Below are 24,326 nucleotides of genomic sequence, written 5' to 3' on the forward strand. Positions count from 1 at the left end.
CTTAAAAACACATTTAATTATAAAAGTAATTTGTATACAGCGCTGATTGGTCCAGCCCGCTGCAGGTCCCGCCCCTGTGATGGTACAATCAGCCCCTCCCCTCTCCTCTCGCTGCGGCTCACACAGCAGCGCAAGCGCACACACACACGCGCGCGCACACAGGACAGGTAAGGTCAGACACAACCGGAGCAGGAAACAGTTTTATTTCTTTTTTAATAATATTAATACTCATTTTCAAATAAACAGGTGTCAGACACGGTCACCTTTACATCCCGCTCCACGAGCTCCGGTCCCGCGTCACCGTGACGTGACAGCACGCCGCACGCGCCTCCTTCCGCCGCAGCCACGATGGTTAAATGTCCTGTTTGACGGTCGAGGTATGTAAACAGACACAAACACACACGCATACACACACACACACACAAACACACACACACACACACTCACACACACACACACACACACACACACACACACACACACACACACACACACACACACACACACACTCTCTCCTCTTGAAATATTACATTCCCTAACCTTAACCATCCAAACTAAATGCCTAACCCTAGTTTTAACCCTAAAACCAAGTCTTAACTCTCAAATAGCCCATTGGAAAAGTGAGGACCGGTAAAAATGTCCTCACTTACCAAAAATGTCCCAACTCTGTTGGGTCTGTGCTTTAAGTGGTCCTCACAAAGATATAAGTACAGTAACACACACACACATTAATTAAGAGTACATTACATTTCCATGAGACCTTAACCTACTTCCCTAAACCTAACCTCGACCTAAACCTAAACCCTAATTCTAACCCAACGTTAATGTAACCCTTAAACCTGAACCTCAGCCTGACCTTAACCTTAAGACATGTCTGCATCACCTCAGAATTGAAAGATTTATGTAATGGGGACTTGTCTTTTGTCCCCATAAGGAAGACAAGTCCACATAATGTGACTGAATACAGATTTAGGTCCCCACAACATGAGTAATCCAGACTTCACACACACATTTCATTAAACTCCAATGATAATCCTGGATTGTCTTTAGTATATAAGAGTTTATTGTGTATATCAAAGAATATAGAAATATATGTCGTCCTCCCATAAGGGTTAAATGTTTTGATTCTGGGTCGTGATTCATTGTGACCTTGGGGTCAAATGGTTACGATCTAGTTTTTGTGTGTACTTGTTCATACAATGTTTTCCACAAGCAGCTGTGTTAGGCACAGTATAGGCCTTGCTATTGTGTGCATTATTGCAACGTGTCATGTCAGGGTATTGTCGGATTTAGAGCAGTAGACCTATAGCCTGGACACTGTAGACCTAAAAAAACTAAGGTCAGGTGTGTGTGTGCGTGCGTGCGTGCGTGCATGTGAGTATGTGGTAGTGTGTTATGGTGTGTGTGTGTGTGTGTGTGTATGTTGAGTTAGCTATGGTTTAAAAGTACAGTAGCAGTCCTACATAGAGACTGATGAGCATATTGGAGCATGACAGTCCAAGTCCTGAGTTTAGAAGTAGTAGTCTGTAAAAAAAAGAGTTTATTCCTCCACTTGGAAACAGTTTGACCAAAACAATCAACCAACTAACATTTTCCGGAGCTTTCTAAGACGCCTCATGGACTTCAGCGGATAGAGTTTTTTGGTTGTCATGGAGATCATACAATTGTCATCGCTTATATATTGATATATAATATGCAGTTTTTGCTATTTTTTACAATTTATATTTATACATTTTAAATAAGGACCTATTATGTAATTGTATACAACTGTTTATCACTCACTTTTTATGTTCCATAGATGTTTATGAGGCTGGAACCAACAGATCAAATGTTTGCTTGAAAAACAACTTAATTGATTAAAGGATCATGAAAAAAGCTGCTGATTGATTTTCTGAAGATCAACTTAAAGATTCTCTGCCAAATTCTTTCTCCTCTGAATAGAAATGTTAAAGACTCTATTTGTGACTCCTGGCTGATCAGGACTTCTGCAGCCTCACCCCGACCCCCCGCACAGTAACATGAGCGGTGACAGACAGATATTTTCCATCGACAGCTTCTTCTGAGTCAGCAGCAGTAATACCTCGCCCATCTCCGTCTGATGACTTCAAACTGATAGAGCTGCCTCTGTGCCCTGATCTGAGCTCAGTTCTGAAGCCAATTACGATCCACAGCGGCACTGCGCAGTTCAGGCAGACTCAGCTCGCTACATTTTCCAATTGGGGTCATCTATTTATAATGGCTAGTAATGGCTATAATAGTTATGATGGCTCACTGTCTGTGTGCGGAGAGGACAACGGTAGGGGTTGACTGAGTGCACCAGGCAGTGTTGGTTTAAGGGAACATGAGACACACACGTACACATTTGACAGAAGGCAGGTACCTCAGCTGACCTGATGTTATCTGGTTTTACAAAGTATTCATCGTTTCCTCTCTGGAGGAACATGGTCCTTAACATGCACCTTGAGTAGGAGGATTTCCATCTGAATTGGCTCAGTGCTGTTTACTGGCGGGCAGGAAACAGGCGGATGGAGACAAACCAGAGGCCAGGATGACTGATCGCTCATCCAGCCCACATGGATCTCGCATGTTTACAGGACGCCCTCGGCATTTTGTCTTTCCATGATCCGCAGCTCCGAGCTTGCATCGTTATTCTCCTCATCTGTTTACTTCTGGCTAACTGCTGTTAACACTGTTTAGATTGAGCAGGTCTATTCACCCTCTCCAGGAGGTTCAGTAGAGATGGGGACACTATGTTTACTTTTTACCTGAACTGATTTAAAAAGGTTTAACTGTGCTCTTAGCAACACAGAACATGTCCCCATGGTTGGACTAATAAAGGATTATGTGATCTTATCTTAAAGACAGACACATAAAAAAAAAAAAAAATAATAATAATAATAATAAGAAGCTTTGTTCGGACACTAATATGCTTAAATGTTACAAGTGCACACACATCCTTTTCAAAGCAACGTCTCAAGAACATATGAGCGATGTGTGTCTCTCCAGCCAGTAAAGACTGGTCATTGAGAGCATTGGCTGTGTGCAGTTACACCGGCCAATCATTTCATTAGGTCAAAATGAAATAATTGGTTGTGTTTATTATCGTCCTGCGTTGGCAACAGAGTTTATTTAACATTATCTACTGATGGTTTGTGAAGAGGGTATCAACTGATAAGATTAAACATGTTTGAGAAATAACTTGTCAAACCTACCTTTAAGTTTCATAGGATCAGGTTATTATGTTTTGAACAATTCTGAGAATGTGTCTCTTTTATTGACAAAAACACCAAACAGATTTCAACGTGACACAAACACCTTCGATAGAAAATGATGACAAAAAAGGCCACTGACCATGAGGACCAGCCATGTGTAATAACGTGCAAATTGTCGCTATTTTGTGCCAGTTTTGCTGCCTGACCCACTTTTTCAGTGTTGTTGTCAGCCAACGCACAAACAAGGCGCTGAATCCACCTACTCGCTAATTCACTAGGACGAAGAACAGTCTTGAAACAGATTTCTGTCATACTGTTCCAAATCCATGATTCAGTTTGGGATATTGGTATTAATTACACCCAGTGAGTATGTGACACAATAAATTACACTCACCCAGTCTCAGTATTCATGTCTTTATTAGCTTTATACCCACAATCAATAATCTGAATGAATATCTCATATTTTAAATGTTAACTTAAAGTCTGAGGGCATGTTGGAAAACGGTGCAGGCTGTCACATCGGTGCAAAGAGTTCACGAAGAGGGTCACTATGACTTTTGGCACAGTTTCCATTTATTGGCCAGGTTCATTAATGCTCTTTCATAGCTGTGTGTGCCTGTGGGTGTATTTTTGGGCGTCGTAATATTAATCTCTTTCTCTCTCTCTCCCTCTTTCTCGCTGCCACAGAGGTGTGAAGCTGTCACTTTTAAAAGGTCGGAGGAGAATGCCATTCAAGTTCGCATGCTGGGTAAGAAGAACACTTACTGACCTGAATAGCTCGCTGCAGAGGGTTGTTCATATATGAAGTCAGCTTGTGGAGAAGCTTTCCAAAAATTCGGTAACTCAGCTTCGAGCTTTCTCTGACCTTTGACCGGGAATACGTATTCTGGCCGTCTCTACACACTGTCCAGTTGAATGACTTAAGATTTACAAAAGTGCAACTGGTTGAGAAGCCTGGAAGAGTCGCTTTTGTTCCCAGTCATGTTTTTGGAAGCAGTGTTTGGACTGTCAGTAAAATGTAACGGTTTATCATAGCTACAGTTTCAGAGCTTCATGGTTCAGACCTTGAAATGTAGCGAAAGCCAGGGACGCTGGAAGTCAGTCAGAGCTGGAGGTGAGACACTCGTTATCGATGTCACATTTGTGCATCAGGAAAATACACTGAATGTTAGGGCTGGAGCCTGGTCTAAAAAACGATATATAAGAATACTCCCTCCCAGCACATGTCACATGTAGGATGAACACTTGTCATTGCTCTGCTTGTTTGTTTTGCCTCGTCGGCTGCCTTGCTCTGAGGGAAAGCTTACATGTGAGCCCACAGATTGAATGGTACAAAGATAACAAGCAGCCTAATGAGGGTTACTTTGCTGCCTACAAGGGGCAGAACCCAAAGGACTTCCACGAAGAGCTTCTCAGATGCTTTGTTGTCGTGGTTGTCTCCTGAGGACGGCTTTGCTTGCTAGCTTCCTCCCTTTTCGTGGCAAAAACAGTATAATTCCAGTGTAATAGGTCAAGCTGACAGTGAACTTCCTCTGCTGCATCATGAGGTCTAATGTGCATTACAATCCATATTTTGAAATCAAACAGGTCAATCCAGGTCAAATATGAATTCTTCAAATTTCGGATAAAAAACAATGTCCCTACTGAATATTTATAAATTAAATCAATCATTTAAACTTCCAAATCCAAAAAATAGAACTACTGCTATGTTGCTCTCAAAATATAAATTCTTGAAAACATTTTTTTTTCATTTATTGATAATAATAACTTTATTTGTACTAATTAAACAAGGTAACAAAGGGCTTCACAAAAATCCATGGCAAAAAATGACCTAAATTAGGTATTCAATTAAATTTTTAGCACCAAATCACAACATAATGATGTCAAGACCTAAAAATGTATAGAGAAACCCAACAGTTCCCACCATATGATTTGTTAAGTCCTTGGCCGAACCCGTTTTTCTTTTCTCATTTTAAGGCCAAACTTGGTTTGAAATGTGAGGCGTATAAATCATCAGTGTGGAAAAAGGAAATTAAGAATAATTCTACAGGCGTGTTCACATCCTGCACAAACACAAACGAGCAGAAATGTGGACACTAACTCAAACAACACAAACACTTGCCAATTTTCTTTCTTTGGACAGACCGCTTCATTCAGTGGCTGACCCACTTCTCCACTGCAACCTGCCAGAAAACGTGACCAGTGGCATCGATAATGAGAATCAGAAGTAAGAGTGTCTCCACTCACACACACTTAGACGCACACGCACGCAACACAAAGCAGACAAAGCAGACAAAATTCACACCTGCCTGCCAATTTGGGGACACTGCTGGTGTCGCAAGTTGAAGGAAAAGCTGATTTATAAGTGCTTGCGGTTGACAAAAGTGTTTGTTAATTCTACATTTGATTGAGCTCTGAATATTAAGGTCTCTTCTTTTTTTAGCTTTTCATTGTTCTCATTGAGCGTCTAAGGATTGGTTGGGTGGCGTTTACATTCAATGTGGTTGCTACAATCCTCAGTCCCAAAAAAGAACCACGCAAATCATCACATGTATTATTGTGATGATTTAAATCATAAACTAGTAAAACAAATGTGTAAAAACAATGGAAACAAATGTGGAGCCAGAAATCTACTGGCTGACCTCCAAGTGCACTTGTCAAGAGGCCCACTGACCTCATGGACTCTCGAATTTCTTTCTTTCTCTTTCTCTTTCTCTTTCTCTCTCTCTCTCTCTCTCTCTCTCTCTCTCTCTCTCTCTCTCTCTCTCTCTCTCTCTCTCTCTCTCTCTTTCATTCTGGGACATAATCACGGTTTCCACGGGTCTCATGCTTCCTTTTCACTTCCTTGTTTTCTGCTCTTAGTCTCTTTGCAGCTTCATTCCCATGTTCTCGTTAAATAAAGTCACTATTTCAGTCCTGGGAGAACTCAATCACCCCCAATCCCCACTGACTTAATCAGTTATTATTAGGCGCCAACAATTCCCAATTATACAGTCATACTTATTGATTGGGCTGAAAAAAGGAATTCAAAAAACATTATTGTTGGGCTGATTAGAATCAGGATTTAGCACCAGGACTGAATATATGAAGTAACAGTCCAGGAGATACAAATCATAGAATTTTGGGAGGGATGGGGCTCTCCCATGCTCCAAGGGTAGTGTGGGCCCCCCCCGCTGATGGAGGCTTGAGTCCTCCTGCAGTGGCCCCAGGTTTGGTTCCAACCTGGCTATTTCCATTTTCCATTCTTGTGAAAATAGCGAGGGAATTTCTACAAATTTGGTAAAAACCTTCAAACTTGGTCTAATTGAATACCTGATTGGATTTGTGTGGTTTTAGGTGATTTTGGCCTTTTAATCAGTTTTCAGTTGGAGTCAAAGATTACTGTTCTCTACTGAGTGCAAAGCGCATTAATCAGCAATAGAAATGTTTTTTAATGTCCTGTATATAATGTGAATGAACATATATCTGTGTATGTTGGTGAACGTCATCATAAGACTCTTACAACTGTCTCTGGTCAGCAAGTCTGAAATCACCATGTTCTTGCTGTTGATTTATCAAGAGTTGTTTGTGTCTTATGATTTCGACACGACACCCGACAGGAAAATATCATATTTTACACTAAATACCAGCTGCTGATCACAGCCACAACAAAGCAGCTGTACATTTCCCCACTGTCTGCCTCCCACAGTTTCCCACAGCTTCTATCTTTTATCTAAACGCTCTTTGTCTTGTGATTCCTCACCGTCGTCTTCTTGTGTCTGATATGTGACATTCAAGGCTATGTGTGAGTGTGATTGTGTTTGTGTGTGTGTGTGTGTGTGTGTGTACATGAAAACTGCATTATGTGTGTGTGGGTACTTTTGTCAGCATGTGACTGTTCCTCTGGGGAAATAAGTTGATGGTTACATCCTCTTTGATTACACACAGATCTGCTTCTCCCTGCTGAATTGTATTACAATAATTAATGTCTGGTTTTCAGCAGCCACAGGAAAGCCTTTGAGTCCCCGGCATTTTGAGGACGAAAGAAAAAGTGGTTTCACTCCCAAAAGAATGTTGAGTCCTGTGTGTCTCCGGATGGAGGTTATTTCATTTCCAGATAACCTTCCCGATACCGATCCCATTAATTTATTTGCCGATATCGAGTATCGATCCGATATAACTTGTATAATGTATTTTAACAGCTGCATACGAACCCTGTGTAGAAGTGATTTCTACCATTGTTGTACGGCTTTGCTCTGGTTAAACCCTTTGAAAAACAAATGCATAATGAATTTCATAGAATGAATGTCACAGAGCTAAATGTCCAGCATAGGGCACATGTCACTGTTTTACTTGTGGGACTTTCCAGTGTGATAAGTTGCAGAACTGCTTTGAAAACAGTACTTGCCAGCGGCAGTTCAATGCAATTACTGTTTTGGCTTGGCAAAGCAGAAGGGTTGTTTCTGAATGGATGCAACAGCGGCACTTTCCATGTTGTGAGCCGCGCAGGCAGCTTGGTGAGCTCACGACGGGCCACGATGTGCACTGTGAAGACCACTAATGTGACCAGTAGAAATTAAGCTGCCAGCCAGACACAAAATGAGCAATGGAGCAAAAGCACATGTTGTGTGAGTCTGGATCCCCCGAGAAATATTTAATAGGTAATAGTACAATTAGTTCCTACAAAATGTTGTGCTGAACCGTCAAACGTAGCACACATCGTGTTCCATGTGAAACAGCCTGAAGAAGTGATATCTGAGAAAAGAAAATTCCAGCTCTTATCTTGGTGAAACCTATTTCTTTTAAAGACGTGGCATCAGATTGGTAATTAGATTTGTGTACTCGTCGTTAACCTGACCTGGCGTTTTCAGCAACATAAAAGACTGTACCTGGTACGGGAACACCTCTACAGAAAACCACACACATCTTTACTTGATTTCAACACTCTTGGTGTTTTCTTTGATATTTCTTCTTCAAATCCCTTTGTTCTGCTTGTATCCTCGGAAATACGCATCGTGTTTAAGCCCAAGGCTGCTTAGTTAGTCACCTGAACAAATACATCAAAACAATCTGCTTCTATTCCAGTGAGGCTTTAATGAAGACTGACTCAAACAGAGCACCTCGTTTTACCTTCAAGCACAACAACATCATTATTGTGTTCTCTCAGATTCGGCTTGTTTTTATCATAGGTCAAATAAACAATGCACGTGAATAATACAATTGGCATTTATGGTTTAAAAGACAAATTACGTCATATGACGACCTCAACTTGGACTATGTTTCATTCTGATTGACATCTTTCTCTATTTTGAACAGAAATTCATGGTGTGTGTGTGTGTGTGTGTGTGTGTGTGTGTGTGTGTGTGTGTGCGTGTGTTCACCTCACACAGCCCCGTTCCCGCTGACCTGACCGTGAGACAGAGGATGCGTCTGTGAACCCAAAGCCCCGTAAACACTTGCTCAAATGCTCTCGGTCTGTTGTTGGTTGGGGTAGCAAGCGACACATTAAAAGAGAGAGAGAGAGAGTGTGAGTTGGTGAGCTCAGAGCGGGGATGGGGGGAGGAGGGGCTCTCAGACTCCACAACAACGAGAGAGAGACTGGTGAGGGGAGAGAGAATGCGGCAGAAGGAGCGAGCAGACTGTCAGTGTACAACTCTGGGAGACGAGGATACAGACGGATTCACTCCTCTTCTTTTCTGGCTCTTCCCCTCTCCGTGTGTTTGGTTCCATCGCTTCTATCACTCTGAACACCTTTGCTCTCGATCTCTCTCTGCCTCTCTCCCTCCAGCTGCTGATCCCCTCTCTCCCTGCAGTCTTCATTCCTCTGTCCTACATCCAGACTTGCTGCTCTCTCCTCTCCCTCCTCTTTCTAACCTCTGACTGCCTGACAGTGAGCTTCCACCTCTGTCCTCTCTCTTCCTCTTCCTGTTTACATTTCCCTCCATTCTCCTTTTTTCTCTCTTTTATTTTTCAATTCATTTGCACTTGTCCGTGATCCATCTGACTTTGTGTGCTGTGAGGATGCCAGTGTTAGAGGGGCTCTGGGGCCCGGATCTCAGGATGCGCGACTCCGGTCTCGGCGTTGGGGTCGATGTCGGGGTCTGTCCGGACGAAGATTCCGGCTCGCCAGTGTGGGGTCCTCTCAGGACTCCTCCGGTCACCTGCGGGGGCCTGTCGCTGGCCCTGGAACTTCCCGCTCTCATACGGCAGCTCAGGGCGGCCTGGAGGGCACGCAGGGGAGGCCCCCGGGGGTCAGAGAGAAGCGAGGCCAGCTCTTGGGTGGAGGCAGATAAGGAGGAGGAGACCGAGGAGTTGAAGCAGGATGTAGAAGACAGGAGCGCAAATCTGAAAGGTAACTGACACATCATTCATGTTGAGTACACAAACATGTAGAGTGAACCTTATGAGAGTAATTTAATTCAATGTGTCGTGTCGTTTGATGTTTATTTCACTTTGACTTAACAGCTTTGTTTTCTGCATGAAAACCCATTTATGGCAGGAAGCAGAGCGAGTGTGTGTTTGTGTGTGTATGCGTGCGCAGTTTTACGCTGTGTTTTTGGGAACATTTTGTGCCGAATTTGTTGTTCAGTTGTCTCTTGAAAGATTGGGAAAAGTGTGTCTGACCTTGCTTTGCTGTGTTCTCGTTCCTTGTCGTGTTCTTTGATTTTGCCTTTGAATATGTGACCTTTTTTCAGGAGTCAGAAATGACAAACTTGTGTGTTTGTGACAGATTATCTTTGACCAGTGCACCTCCGGTCGTACGCGCAGGTGTTTGTTTTAAGCGATGGGGGTCGAGACGACACAGCCCTGAGGAGATCAGACGGCTGGGTCAGGGTAGATGGTGAGATGAGGGATTTGGGCCTTGAAGCCAGAGAGTGTCCATTAAAATAAAGCTGTGTAACCATCTGCTGAGCCGCAGCTGCACTCTTGACACTGACGGGACGCCATCAGTCGACCCCCTGTCCGTCTGTGGACTAGGGATGCTTTGTCTCATATCATTATCACTGTTAATATCAGAATGACTGACTGTCAACCGGTTTAGGATCATCTCATTTAGTGATTTGAGTATTGACTTTCATAAACAGGTAACCAGCTGATCCCCTCCCACAAAAAAAGTGAAACAAGGTACAAGGAAATTCTTTGATGTTCCGTTGAAGAGATGATTCTTACTGTCGGGGATTACCTTTGTGCATGTACTGAGTCATCAGGTGGAAAATGGACATCGTATGCTGATGTCACTGCCTGTGACCTTCTCCTTGAATCATGATGATCTCATTCCTTTGACGACTCTTCACAGAAGGTGAAAGTCTGTCTGCTTCACCCTTAAGATCAGAGAGACACTTTGTCTGTGGTGATAGTGACTCATTCTGACATGTTACAAAGACTGAAAAGATCTAAATTATTATCATATATTTTTTTATACAAAAGGGGGGTTTATCGATCATAACAAAGCAATGGAGTAGGGCTCTTTAGGGCCGGCAATTAATTTGTTACTATTTTCTGGTAATTTTATCAACCAAACTAGAAGGATACTCAGGAGCGTGTAGAGCTACTACCTAGCCCCAAGGCCGAACAGTACCCTAATGAAATAATATTTTTGTTTATTTTACATTATTATATTTTCCCCTTAACAGATCCAAAACGTGGACTTTTAGAAAGTCTGTGAACAAAGTATTGAAGACCAGACCAACATACATGGAGGCCGATGTTTTCAGGCATCTGACCGTCCATCACTCGGATAACAGCGGATTTTAATGCAAACACACGGAGAGTGAGTTAACTGTGTCTGGAGGCTCCTGACAGCTGGATGCACTGTATGTTTTCATATATCCAGATAAATCAGCAGCTGCAGGCAGCAGAAAAAATGGAGTGTTAGAGCTACATATGGCGGCGGCGTGTCCGACCGTCTCTTTCTGAGAAGGAAAACTGCTGCAAAGCCCGATTTGTGCCGTAAACACCCAAAGATTCAGTGAAGCTGTGTGTGTGTGTGTGGTGGTGGGGGGGCTGTGTGCCAAGTGTGCGATCGTGTTTGCGCATTTGGAATCAGGGATTATGGCTCATTTGCAAGTGTCTGTGTGGGTGTGTGTCTGTGTGTGAGTGCAAGTACACGGAGTGGTGTGTGTGCATCCCCGCTTCTTTAAACACCCTTTAACTGATTCATGTCTTCATCCTAAACGACCCAGTTCTGCTCAGCGTGGAGACAATGACCTATTTACCGCACCGAGAGTTAAAAGCAGAGGAAGGGAAAGAGGAGGAGAAGAGAGGGAGAGGAGGGGAAGAGGAGGAGAAGAGAGGGAGAGGAGGGGAAGAGGAAAAGATGGATCAGATGGGGAGAGGGATTGTTGTTGTTGAACAGGAAGGAACAAAGGATGAAGGGGGATCGTAAGAGAGAGAGAGAGAGAGCGCGGAGGATGTAGAGACAGGATCCAGTTCGGGAGGAATGAGGGATGGAGTGACACATAAAAGAGAAATATGGAGAGATAGCTGGAGTGAGGGAAGTGAACCAGAGGGTGGAGAGGGAGATAGAGAGATGTGTGTTACTGCAGTGTTTTTTCCAGATGATGTATTTCCTCCTCTCCTTCCTCGCCAGCTCACGGGATAAATTAAAAAAAAAAGTAACAAGGCCTTTTCTCCTTGTTATTTGCTCGAACTAGGCCGGCAGGGGTGTTCTGCTGCCTCGCTCCCACAGCCTGAGTCACTCGCCCCGAACGCTTTATATTTGTTTGTCAGACTATGAAATGCATAAATAGGGAATGATGCCACTTCTCCACCGTATCTTTTATGTATAGCCTCGGTGTCCCAACACAGCACACGGGCACATGCATTAACCAGAACCACGGCACCTGCCTGTAAAACCCACACTTGTACAGCAAGGTCTGGCAACCCCTGGTGGAGTTACTGCCGCGACTCCAGCCCCATTAACAGGTAGTTTAGCCGGGCTTGTTCCCGGCAGTCCTGATGTGATGTGGCAACCTCCGGGACATAATATGCTCCAGTTCCTCACATCTGATCTGTAAATTATTTAGTATTCCCATAGTTTTTATTTTATTCAAGCGTAAAATGTAATGCTGTTTGCTGTGACTTGGGGGGGCCTACACTGTAAAAACAAAAGTTACTTAAAGTGACTTGTTAAATTTGTCTAAATCAATTTAAAAATACAGTAAAAACATCTTATTAAATATATAAAATGAAAATGATAGATTTACAGGGTTATTTAACTGCTCAAAGATCGTGATTGTTAAATTTCATTGAATTCTATGTAAAAATACGAAAAGTCACACTTCTCATTGCTGTATACATGTGTTTGTATATGTATCTGTGTTTAAGAAAAAGCTGTAGAATAATATTTTTGGGTTGTAATTTGTCTGTAAGCATAAACGTCTCTCACAAGGAGAATATTTTTAGTCCAGATTTGTTATAAAAATATATACCACCTCACGTTGTGTCAATCACGTTTAAGCACTTATTTCGAAACTTTCCCCAGTGACATTAAAGATTTTGGAACAGGTTAGGTTGGTTATGTTTTTTCGCAGGAGTCAAAGGCGCTCCTGTGAGTTGTTTGAGCCTGTGTGTGTCTGTCCTTACCTTAGACACACTGCTAGCTGCTGTTCAGGATCAATTGGTTCACAGAAATGTGTTTTCCCAGTGTTGCCAGTAGCCCCACAAACTGGAACACTTCCATCCTGAAATAGACTTGGGAGTGATCGGGATAATATTCCCAGATCCTTGATCAGACGAAAAAATTCTCCTCGTTCCTGATAGCTTCTCGGGATTGGATGTACCCAATGTTTTCTTTCTCTTTTTTCAAAAAGTGAAAGGGCCGCAAAGTTATCCTCACTGCTCGACTTTATCCTCCACAGTGAATTTACCGAACAAATAGAATAAGAAAACACTTCTGACTCAGTCCCTAAGGTTTCTGTGCATGAAGATGACGGATAAAAAAAAAAAAAAAAAAAATAGGGACTTGGTGTACTTTTCTTTACAGTGTAGATTTTGTTTTGTCTCGCTGCTGGCTGGCCTCACGGTGTGTGGAGGGTGCATTTTGAATAGAGGCTCAAGGATCTGTTGTTTCTGTTGTGCTCCCCCTTTCCATCTGATCGCTGCTCACAAAGCGAGGATTAGAACCCACAAGGTCACCTCAGGGACTCGAGACGTTTCCCGTGGAAAGAATTCGTGTACTAGACACAAATACTTAATATCCTTTTAGGAGAAAATGCGTTGTCAGCATGTCAGGACTACAGAACATTGGCATCACGAGCGTGTGTACGAGTGACACACATTTCCTCTTATATTCTTAGAAAACATTCGTCAGCGGTTTAAATTGTGGATTTCACGTCGTACAATCAAACTCTTTAAACAGGAAAAGCCTTGTTTTGTTGCAGAAAACTACTTTTAGAGGGCACACAGATAATCTTTGTTTGACATGAAGCAAATCCAACGATCACGCTGCTGTGTGACACCGCAGCTAGAAACAAGAATAATCACAGCAGGAACAGAACGTACGCAGGACATCGCCGCAGCGATTCGATAAATAATAAAATGTCCAGACACGCAGCACAACAGCTGCAGCGTGGCGTGAAATCTATTCTCCCTGGTCAAACTCGCACCAGATGCGTGAATCTCCGGGTGATTCCGAGAAGTCAAAGATCCTCTTGTTTCGCAGCAGCTGATTTAGAAGACGACCCTCAGTCAAGCTTTATGAGTGTGATGATGCTGAAAATCAGGGAACACTCTGCTCTGTTTTCCTCGGGTCACCCCGCAGGCCGCAGCCATCACCCCCTTCCTTTGCACTTTTCCCCCTCCTTTTCTTCCGCTCTGGTCAGTGCCTTCACTCACCTCCTCTAAAGTCACTCCCCCTTGATTGTTTGATTAATGGATCGCGGTGGCATCTCTGCCAAAAATGGGCAAAACAAAAACATCCCAAAAAACATCAAATATTGATATTTCTTGCCCCATCTTTGTCTCTTTCCTCTCTTTAGCTGATGGCAGACTGAGCACTGGTCATGCTGGTGTGTTGCTGGCTGAGAGACGAGGCTCCTACCCTCTGATCGACTTTCGCTGCCTGAAAAGTAAGCCCCCCCCCCCCCCCCCCCCCCCCCCCACACACACACACAGACTATCAAATAAAAAAAAGCTCTGCAAAAATTTGTTGACCATATCAGTGCTGGTCAGTCCACTCACACAAAACGTGGTTAAAGTAGACTGTTTAATTTTCTAGTATTTCCAAAGTGTTTATAGAAATGTTTATTTGTATCTGCTTATACAGGGACACAAAAAGCTAAATTATTTATCGTGAAAGCAAATAACACTATAATATGTGCTTGTGTAAATGTGATACCTGCATGTAAGTACAGACAGTGTGAAACACCTTGTAACATGGATTTTAAAAAGTTCTGCAGAAATAAAGATTTTTCCTCTTCTTATCATTATCATTTATCTCATTATTTCTTCTCTTTATTTATCCTCTTATGCTTTTTATTTTCTTAATATTTATTTCCTCAATCCCCTTATTATTTTTCTTCTGATTTATCTTCTTTTCCTTATCATTTATCTTATTATTATTCTTTTTTGTAATTTATCTTACTCTGTTTTTTATTTATTTTCTTTATCTTCCCATTATTTTTATTTTCCTTCTTGTTATTGTTTCTAATAAATGAATACTCCTTTCCTTCTTTGTTCACTCTCCATTCGTCAGACAGGACTGTGACGCACGTGTGGAAAATGTGACGTCAAACACTCAGATTGTGAATGTGGAGGATTTTCAGAGAACACGGGCAAACACGTAGTTAATGAGGTCACACAAACAGGAGGATATGAGTCGCACCAGCTCTGATGCTTTCTCACATAAACAACAAAAGTTTAAAGAGACTCGAAAAGATATTCAGTGTTATCATTGTCAAAATAAAAGCATAAAACTTAAATAATAAGATACAGTCTTTATTTCTACAACAGATATACTTACAATATTTATTTATGACACATTTATCCAGCTCTTGTCATTCAGCATTTGATTATATTAAAGCAGAACCCTTTGTGTTATTTATTACTGAGGGTTGACTGTGATGAGTTTGTGTCTGAATAAAGCTCATAAACAGAATCAGTGTTGTTGTGCATTAAATGTAGGTTACGTGTAGTGAGTGTTTTTCATAAGTGGGTCACACAGTTGTTTACTTACCTGATGGAGACTTTAAGAAAAATGATAAATGCAAAAATCCGACTTGTATCTGTCACCACTGCACCACTCACCCACGTGTGTCCAACATTTATCAGGTGCCATGTGAGATCTGCTCAAAACAAACCGCGTCTGTGTAATTCCAGTCAGTCTCCAGCGGGGGGAGGTGGAGTCCGGCACCAGGAAGAAAGTCACGCGTCAGCTGAGCTTCCAGAGATACTGCCACGCCTCCCGGCTGCTCAGGGGGTTGGTGCCCCCCACCCCCGGGTCCCTACACCTGCTGGACGACGACTACCTGGGACAGGCTGAGGTAAGACGGACGCACGCTCACATGCACACGCAGTGGTGCAGGGATCCAGGAGTCCCCAGCTCATGCGCACCACGTGGTGAATCACACATCAGCTCTAACAACTGTCTTTGTTTGGTTACAGCACATGTTGTCAAAGGTGGGCACATGGACCTTTGACATTTTCCTCTTCGATCGTCTAACGAATGGTAAAATGACCTTGCTAGTGACTTTATGTCATTTTCTAAACCATGTTGTAACTCCTGTGTTTTAAATATCTGAGTATTTGTGTGTGTGTGTGTGTGTGTGTTGTGTAGGAAACAGCCTGGTGACTCTGATGTGCCATCTCTTCAATGTCTACGGACTCGTTCATCACTTCCAGCTGGACATGGTCAAGCTGCACAGGTTTCTGGGTAAGCTGCGAGAAACGTGGCCATGACGGAGCTCAAATATCTCCGACACGGATTTCGCGGTCTTGCGATTTTGACACGATGTTTACCTTCACTTTTAGAGGAACTGTCCTGCCATCCATCTTTATCAACCGTCCTTGTTTTGACCTCATCTCCTGTTTTGCCAGGTATGGTGCAGGAAGACTACCACTCCCAGAATCCCTATCATAACGCCGTTCATGCTGCTGACGTCACTCAAGCCATGTACTGCTACCTGAAGGAGCCCAGGGTAATGAACACTACTGTATTCACCCACACACACACACACCCTGTGCCACCCCCAGGCCCGAGCTTCTTCTTCGGACATATTCTATTGGCTTCTCTCCCTGGGTGTAATTCCCGCTCACTTTAACCAGCAACATGCATCCTCAGTCTGGATGTAAGGAGACACTCGTTGAGGCTGAGGACTCAAGAACCTTATTTTTTATTTTCATCTTTATTCTGAGGATGTTAGATTAAAAATCCCGTGTGTTGAGCCGCAGCCAAAACAACGAAAACATAAAAACATAATCTCCATTCTATGCTCTCCAGAATCTTAGATTAGCAGATTATCATGTTTCATTTGAAATGATGGCGCGTGTCTGTGTTGCAGCTGGCAGAGCAGCTGAGCCTCCAGGACGTGTTCCTGGGTCTGGTGGCAGCAGCCGCCCACGATGTCGACCATCCCGGAGTCAACCAGCCCTTCCTCATCAAGACCAGACACCACCTGGCATCTCTCTACCAGGTACCCACCACAGGGGGGTGCTGTGCATCAGAGTGTTTAACTAAACATCAGCCAATCAAATCACGTTCAAGTAATAAGGGCGCTTGCAAGCAAATCAAATTCTGTTTGAAAACGCTTTTTTTAATCGTACTCGTCCTGAACAGAACACGTCTGTGCTGGAGAGTCACCACTGGAGGTCGACGGTGGGCATGCTGCGAGAGTCTGGACTGCTGTCTCACCTGCCTGCTGACATGTCGTAAGAACACACACACACACACACACACACACACACACACTCACACTGTGCAGCATAATAAGCACAATATAAACAAAGCTTTTACAACATTGTATATCTTACTCCTGGATTAAAGAATTGGGACATGATGCAAATGGAGCTGCACATTTTTTGCCGCTTGCTGTGCACTGTTTTTTACTCCATGCAACCTATAAACTGGACATAAAACTGGACATAGACTTGGGTTCCAGAAAGTGAATCTAATGTACAAGTGCTTGAAACCTTAATTCTATCAAATGACCAGCAGAGGGCGACTCCACTAGATGCATTAAGAAGTCAGTTTCGATTTAAATCCTAAGAGAAGATGATTATTATGACACATATTTTGTAATGCTGTACTGCAAATACTCAAAAACGTATTTGCCAACATATAAAATTATACATCCAGTAATGTATTATCTCTGTACGAATGTCAGGGTCAGTTACAGACACCGACACAGGAGCTCTTCATTTACCATATCCCTGCAGGAAGCAGTAGAAAGTGTAGAGTTTACACCAGGACATGAAAAATTACAACTATACTTCGCTTATCTGTATATTTTCATTTTTTTTTGCTGTTGTACAATTAGAGTTGAACTTTAGCACAGGCCTCAGCGTGACCCCTTCTGCTCTGCAGGCTGGACATGGAGCAGCAGCTGGGCTCTCTCATTCTGGCGACAGACATCAGCCGGCAGAATGAGTTCCTGTCGACCTTCAGAGAACATCTGGACAACCAGGACCTGGACCTTCAGCTGGCGTCACACAGGCATTTTATGCTGCAGGTATACTGCACACCCACCTCACAATGCCCCCATGTTCACCGCAGGAGGAATCTGAAAGTGAATCAGATATTCAGCCGTCATTTATTTTTTTATTTACAATTTTGAAAACATGCTAAAACTAAATATTCTACAGAGTTTACCCAACCACTTACCAAACAATTTCTAATTATTATAGGAAGTTATCTCTCTGTCTATCTCTCTGCCCTCAGATTGCTCTGAAGTGTGCAGACATCTGTAACCCGTGTCGGGTTTGGGACCTCAGCAGACAGTGGAGTGAGAGAGTGTGTGAGGAGTTCTACAGACAGGGTGAGTAAAGCGTCTTCTTCCAAATCAAGATAAAAAAGAAAAAATTAGAACTATTAATTGTGATACCTTTTAAGACACTTGAAGCTACAAATGAGAAACTGAATGCTTTTGTTTCGTAAAGTATAAAGCCAATATTGGGATCTTTGGCATTTCTATCTCAATCGTCAATCACCTTGCCTGGCCTCATCAGACCAATTCATACATCTGTGTATATGGAACCTCTGAGTTCTTTTTCAATTTTGAATGGTTGTTATGAATAGTCACAGAACAGTTCTTCAACCAATCAAAGCAACAGGATGTGTGACGTAGCAAAACGTCACATAGCAATGTAAACGGACAGGGTGCAGTTATTTGTTCTTCTTTTAAAGAAATAATATGTCTAGTCCATTTAATACTATTATACAGAGGGAAAACTTTATGTTCACTATGTTCACCTGGTAGTTGCCCTTTTGGTGCTGCTCAGGTATAGTTCAATTTTACTTTCTTTGTCTTTTCTCTTGCACATTTCCGTGGTTAATCATAATTTCTTATTGTATTTATTAACAGGTGACCTGGAGAGAAAGTTTGACTTGGAAATCAGTCCTCTGTGTAACCAGCAGGTGGACTCTGTCTCAGCCATACAGACAGGTGAGTACAACAGACACACACACACACACACCAAGGTCATTATGTGAATGCATGTCTCTGATGTTTAGGACTCACAGAGAGTTGGCTGCAGGTGAGCTCACATTCAGCACATAGGTCTCACCCTCCCTGCCTTTGCTGTGTCCTAGGTTTTATCTCCTACATCGTGGAGCCTCTGTTTGAGGAGTGGCAGCGTTTCACTGAGCCCAGCCTGCTCAGCCAGACCATGATGGCTCACCTGCAGAAGAACAAAGCTCACTGGAGCCGCCTGCGACACGCACAGACAACATCAGACACACAGACGCACCCTTCTGACGACGAGCCCGAAGGAGGAGGTGGAGAGAACATCCCTTAATCTTCTTCCTGTTTCTCGGGGTGTTTTCCTCTTCCTTTGTCAGTGGAGCAGAGGAGTGTTTGGCAAACCTCCTTGTTTGTCCTCCAGCGTATTTCCTCCCACTCCTGGGTGTTCAGAGTGGGAGCACAGGATGGGAGTCTGGCCGGGATTAGTGAGATATGGCTCCCTCTGCTGGTGCAGAGGATTATGGCACTGCAGGGGGGAAAAGACTGGGACGAATCCACGATTGAGGAAAAAAGGACGGATTATTTCGGTGAATAAATGCCAATTGACAATTTAACGTCACGCTCTGAAACCGTGTGAAATCTGCTTCACATTTTCCGAGACGTGGTCGTAGAAGTGAAAGGTTACGGCCGATGACAGAAGAGGGATCAGCAGAGACAAATTTGCACATTGCTGCCAGAACAATAAAGAAAAGCCAAAAGTATATATGATTCTAACAAGTCAGCTGGACTGCTCTATCACACGTGACATGAAATATATGGATATATCGACTTTAATGTGCTTTTTAATCTTTAAGATGACACATATTCACCTCTTTTCACTTCTCTCTTTTTGTACAGCTCACACTTCGGTTGGATGCTCCACGTTTCACTGAAGTGCGTTTTAACTCTGAGCACTGAATTGGTATGTCAAGGTATTGTAAAGTTGTATTCTGTTTTATCCTCACTGACACAAAGAGGCTTCAGCCGAGCCTCTCAAACTAATCGTCACCAGGATGTCGTCGGCCTCCGGCTGACTCACAGCTGTGGACAACACAGGCCTTTTTTTCTTTGTTATCCAAGTGAGAGCCATCTGTACCTACCGTGAAGTACGACCACAGCTCTTCACATGCCAAAATATTCAGCCCCGTATAAACCTTTTTACTGGGTATGGATATCGTGAAACAAAACTCTCTCCTACCTTTCTAACGACTCGATGGGTGCACTTATTAATCCAATAACCTCACTTTTACGAGCCTTAACTCTTGGTCTCTCTGTGAAAATACTGTTTTTTGAAATCCAGGCAAAGCTTTTCTTACACGGTTAAGTCGTGATTGCCTGTTTTTTCTTCAGCCATACCAGCAGATTGAAACACTGTTTGTTTCTCGTCTGATCTCTCAGCCAGTGCTTGGGTCCGACTGGGTCTCACACTCAGTACCAAGGTGCCAACGTACTATTCTAATACACTCACCCACTGCTCTGTTACCTCTCTAAGGCTTTTCTACATCACTGTCTTTTTACACTGGCAGCAGGCACTGTATGCACTGTATCTTGCACCAATTGTTAACTAATGATACTTTTAATTCTAACATCTAATTCATTATTAAGTATCGAGTCAATAATACAGATAAGTGTGTACTGTCGTTTATTGTTCAAATATGTAAGAGTCAGTGCCTAAAATGGCACTTAAATGTATAATCTGAGTGATGAGACTGGTCCACGTGGAGCTGATGCAACTTGAAACAGAGTATTTGTAAATATTTGTTGCTCCACTTGTAAGACGTACTGATATAAAACAGTAGTGTTTTGCCTCTCGGCTTGAAATGTGTAAACGCTAGGTTTTTTCCTTGGTGGAGGCTGAGTGCACGGTGCCAGCAGAGGCCATCACGTCTTCCCTCAGCTACGACAGAAGAATAACCCTGAGCTTTATGGTTCTAACCTCCCAGTTCAACACACAGTCTATTCTACAGTCCGCTCAAATATTCAGAAGTGGAGAAACCAATGATATAATAATGAATATATGTGAGGTTTTTTTTTTTAAAGAGAAAAAAACATTACACTAACTTATATTCACCTTTTCTGTGAGGTGTGGTGCAATAAGGTTCAGTCACTGGCCAAGTTGTAAGAAAGAGGCCATGTTCATATCTATGTATGGCTCTGGTTGTTTGAGTGATGCTTACATTCTGACTTTAGCACTCACTGAAACTCCCAGTATATGTAAAGCGACAGTATACGTAAAGCCACATGAAGTGCTGTCACTGTTTCTGATGACTCTGCTGTAACCAGGTCACAGACACTCTCTGAGAACATTTACTGTAAGATACACACTCACTATAGTTACCTACTGACCTATTCAGCTTTCAGGGTCGAGAGCAAACCTGTGAACGGCGTGAAACGTCACTAAATGCTACCTAAAACTGCAGTATTTGTACTCTACGCCACTTTTACACGTCTCTGCTGTAGTGTAGACCTCTAGATAAGCATGGGCTGCCTTGTATTTGAATACCTCTCAGATTCTGCGATGATACAGGGTGTCTAAGCCATACTGGTTTTAATATCAAGAACAAATATGTACTGAAACTCTTTATTGAGTGTTTTTATAACAGAGGGATTATTATTAATTCTATATCAGATAAGTAGCGTCTTATTAATAAGAAGTCTGACTGTGATTGTCAAAAAGAGATTCAACTGGTATATATATATATATATATATATATAATAGTGCCATAATGAGATCAGACACAAATAACTCAGCAGAAATATCAACTATGAACATTTTTATGCATGTGCACTGAGATCTTTTCCTTTTTTATGACCTGAGTAAAGCGCCATCAATGTTCAGAAGTAACCACTGAGCTCAATCAACCAATCCTGAGGTGCTGCTCCACCCCAGGTTTAACTGTGTCATCCACTAATCAACGTTTAACCACAGCTCCCAGTAGGAAGTGGAAAATATCTTGTTTGACCTAAATGGTTTGTCACTGTGAGACAAAGCAGCCCCTGTAGTGGCTCTCTATCATATCAGTTCCTATGTCTATCTTCTCTGAATGGGTTTAATATTCTGTTTTGTCCATGTTGGCTTTAAGTTGCAGTTTGTGACTTTCCATGCACATGTTAACTACCTGATGGACTTAAAGCAACGCTAGGCAACTTTTACTGAGCAACAGCGCCCTCTGCTGCCACACGAGAGGATTCATTCGGTTGGGCTCCAACCGCACAGTCCCACTCACTGCACTGAAACAAAACTTATTGGTGGATTTTACCCAGATCCCCAGCTTCCTGACACAAATACACCAAACTTTGTTTAGAATTCTAGATGTTTTAAAAGTTGAAAAGATAAACTCTGGTTCGAGTATTTTCAACTGATCTACAGTTAAGGCAAACTTGCTGGTTAACGATTCTGGGGAATGTAACCGACAACCTGTTAGTTACAGATCATAACCCCTCACCAAAGTTACACAGATTAAGATTAAGACTTTTAAAGCTGCTATTTTAAAGTAAAAAAGTTACATAGTGTTGCTTTAAAGTCTTTGAAGGAAAAAAAATCTGCCTAAAAATTACTATGGAACTTTTGAATGAAACCTTTCAAATTAAGCTCTGACGTCTTGACTGTATGCGTCTGTTCTGATAACCAACCTCTGAGCACTGTGAACTATACAATAAATGTTTTCCAATTAATCTCACACACATAATACTGTGTTTTGAGAGCGATTGCCCACTAGATGGCGACATATTCACATGCGCTCCCACTCTCTCTGTGTGTGTGTGTGTGTGTGTGTGTGTGTGTGTGTGTGTGTGTGTGTGTGTGTGTGTGTGTGTGTGTGTGTACGTGTGTCTGTGTGTGGCCATGGGCTCGCATGTAAACAAAAAATAATATAGAGCAAGAGGAATCGCAGGCTGACATCACATCACACGGCGTAAAGTTGTGTAAAGTTTGCTGAACAAACAAAGAGAATTGGAGAAGCTGAATGAGTCACAGTTGAATCATCAAACTCTACACTGAGGTGTTTTTCTTTTCTTTGAGGCGCCTGGAAGTAGTTTCTACTGAACACAAAAAAGTTTATAAAGCGGAATTTGATGTGCGATGGACAAAAGTGGGGTAAAGATAAAGGGAACGTCAAGAGGAGTTATGGGGGATTTAGTATTCAAAAGAGACGAATAAAGAAATGTGAAACGGCCGTAAATACAATAGATATCACTTACACTACTGATACAGAGACTGCAGACACACACACTGTGTCTCCGTCATTTGCATATCTCCGATTTGCATTGTAAATGAGGCTTGTAGATTGTGACAGAGTGCATTTGTGATTGGTCACCTATTAAATCAAGTTACACAGAACTCATTGACTTTTAAAAACTTTATCTTGACAGGGGCCTGTTTAAAAAGCCACAACTCAGTTTTTTCAACCACTTATATACACACACACACCTACTCTCACACATACACACACTCACAAGTAGCCACTTTAGCCAACACACATATGCAGACACTCACACATATAAACACACACACGTACACAGCTACACACTCACACACACATGAATACAAATATATATACACACATTTGCATTTACACATATACACACTCACATGTACACACTCTTGCTTGCACACATAAACACACACTCACATTTACACACATATATAAATGCATACACACAAACTCATATAAACATACTCATACACATATACACACACAGATATACACATGAGTCACTCTAGACAAGATAGGAGTTAAGTTTTTAAGACCCTGCTCATCAGAGCATGACATCTGACATCCATTCATACAGATAACACTTTCTCTCTGCCTCTCTCACACACACACACACACACACACACACACACACACACACTCAGCTCATCCCATGTCGGTGACTACTCATCCAGCATGTGTCACTGTAAATATTGACACTGCAAACAAAGCCCCCTCTCTTTCCCCTGAAATGACAGTCAACCAATTCAACCACACCCCCTGTGAAAACACTCACTCCACCAGCCCTTTGTGCTGATAACCATCTCCCTCCAAATGCAAAACCATGGAAGAGGCCGCTCTTATTTTCATGTAGCATTTCTCATGGCTGTGCCGTGAGTGTGTGAGAGAACGCCAGGAATAATTTGCTGCATTACACAGAACTCACCTTCATTGACTTATTGATTTTGTTTTTCAGAATTCGAGCCGCAAAAAGTCCAGTGAACTCTGACGCCTCCCCAGCCTCGCTGCTGAAGGATGAAGAGTGATGAGTGTTTGTTTTTGAAAGTGAAAAATGAAACTCATGTTCTGTCTCACTCTGTCTGTCTGGCTGAACCCTGGTCTGTACTGACAGGGTTAACATCTTGTCGTTAGTCTGTGAGCCTGATATATTCTCTCCATCCTTCTGTCTTTGAAAAATGATAATTCATGTCAAAATACAGCAACCCACTGTCCATGCAACTGCAAAAAAAACTGTGAAAAAAACTCACTATTTTTCTAAGGAATGT

The 24,326-nt window shown here is 42.5% G+C and overlaps 1 protein-coding gene across 4 annotated transcripts; it reads left to right on the plus strand.

Annotated features, from left to right (window-relative positions):
• The first annotated feature begins 229 nt into the window (after window positions 1–229).
• Window positions 230–22,536, plus strand: LOC128460170 (cAMP-specific 3',5'-cyclic phosphodiesterase 7B). Of its 4 annotated transcripts, none has more exons than XM_053445234.1 (15): window positions 230–377; window positions 3,900–3,960; window positions 5,356–5,439; window positions 9,212–9,543; window positions 14,171–14,260; window positions 15,510–15,673; window positions 15,795–15,858; window positions 15,967–16,062; window positions 16,227–16,327; window positions 16,691–16,822; window positions 16,966–17,057; window positions 17,713–17,857; window positions 18,067–18,163; window positions 18,710–18,790; window positions 18,937–22,536. In XM_053445234.1, exons 4-15 carry the CDS (start codon window positions 9,213–9,215, stop codon window positions 19,140–19,142), a joined length of 1,599 nt encoding a protein of 532 aa, XP_053301209.1. In that variant the 5' UTR covers window positions 230–377; window positions 3,900–3,960; window positions 5,356–5,439; window position 9,212; the 3' UTR covers window positions 19,143–22,536. The 4 variants fall into 4 exon arrangements, with proteins under 4 accessions (XP_053301209.1, XP_053301212.1, XP_053301211.1 ...); XM_053445233.1 differs by having other exon boundaries at window positions 232–377; window positions 8,582–9,543; XM_053445237.1 differs by lacking the exon at window positions 9,212–9,543 and having other exon boundaries at window positions 231–377.
• Window positions 22,537–24,326: the final 1,790 nt, after the last annotated feature.

This window comes from Pleuronectes platessa, chromosome 17, assembly GCF_947347685.1.
Source record: "Pleuronectes platessa chromosome 17, fPlePla1.1, whole genome shotgun sequence".
In the NCBI taxonomy this organism is placed as follows: domain Eukaryota; kingdom Metazoa; phylum Chordata; class Actinopteri; order Pleuronectiformes; family Pleuronectidae; genus Pleuronectes; species Pleuronectes platessa.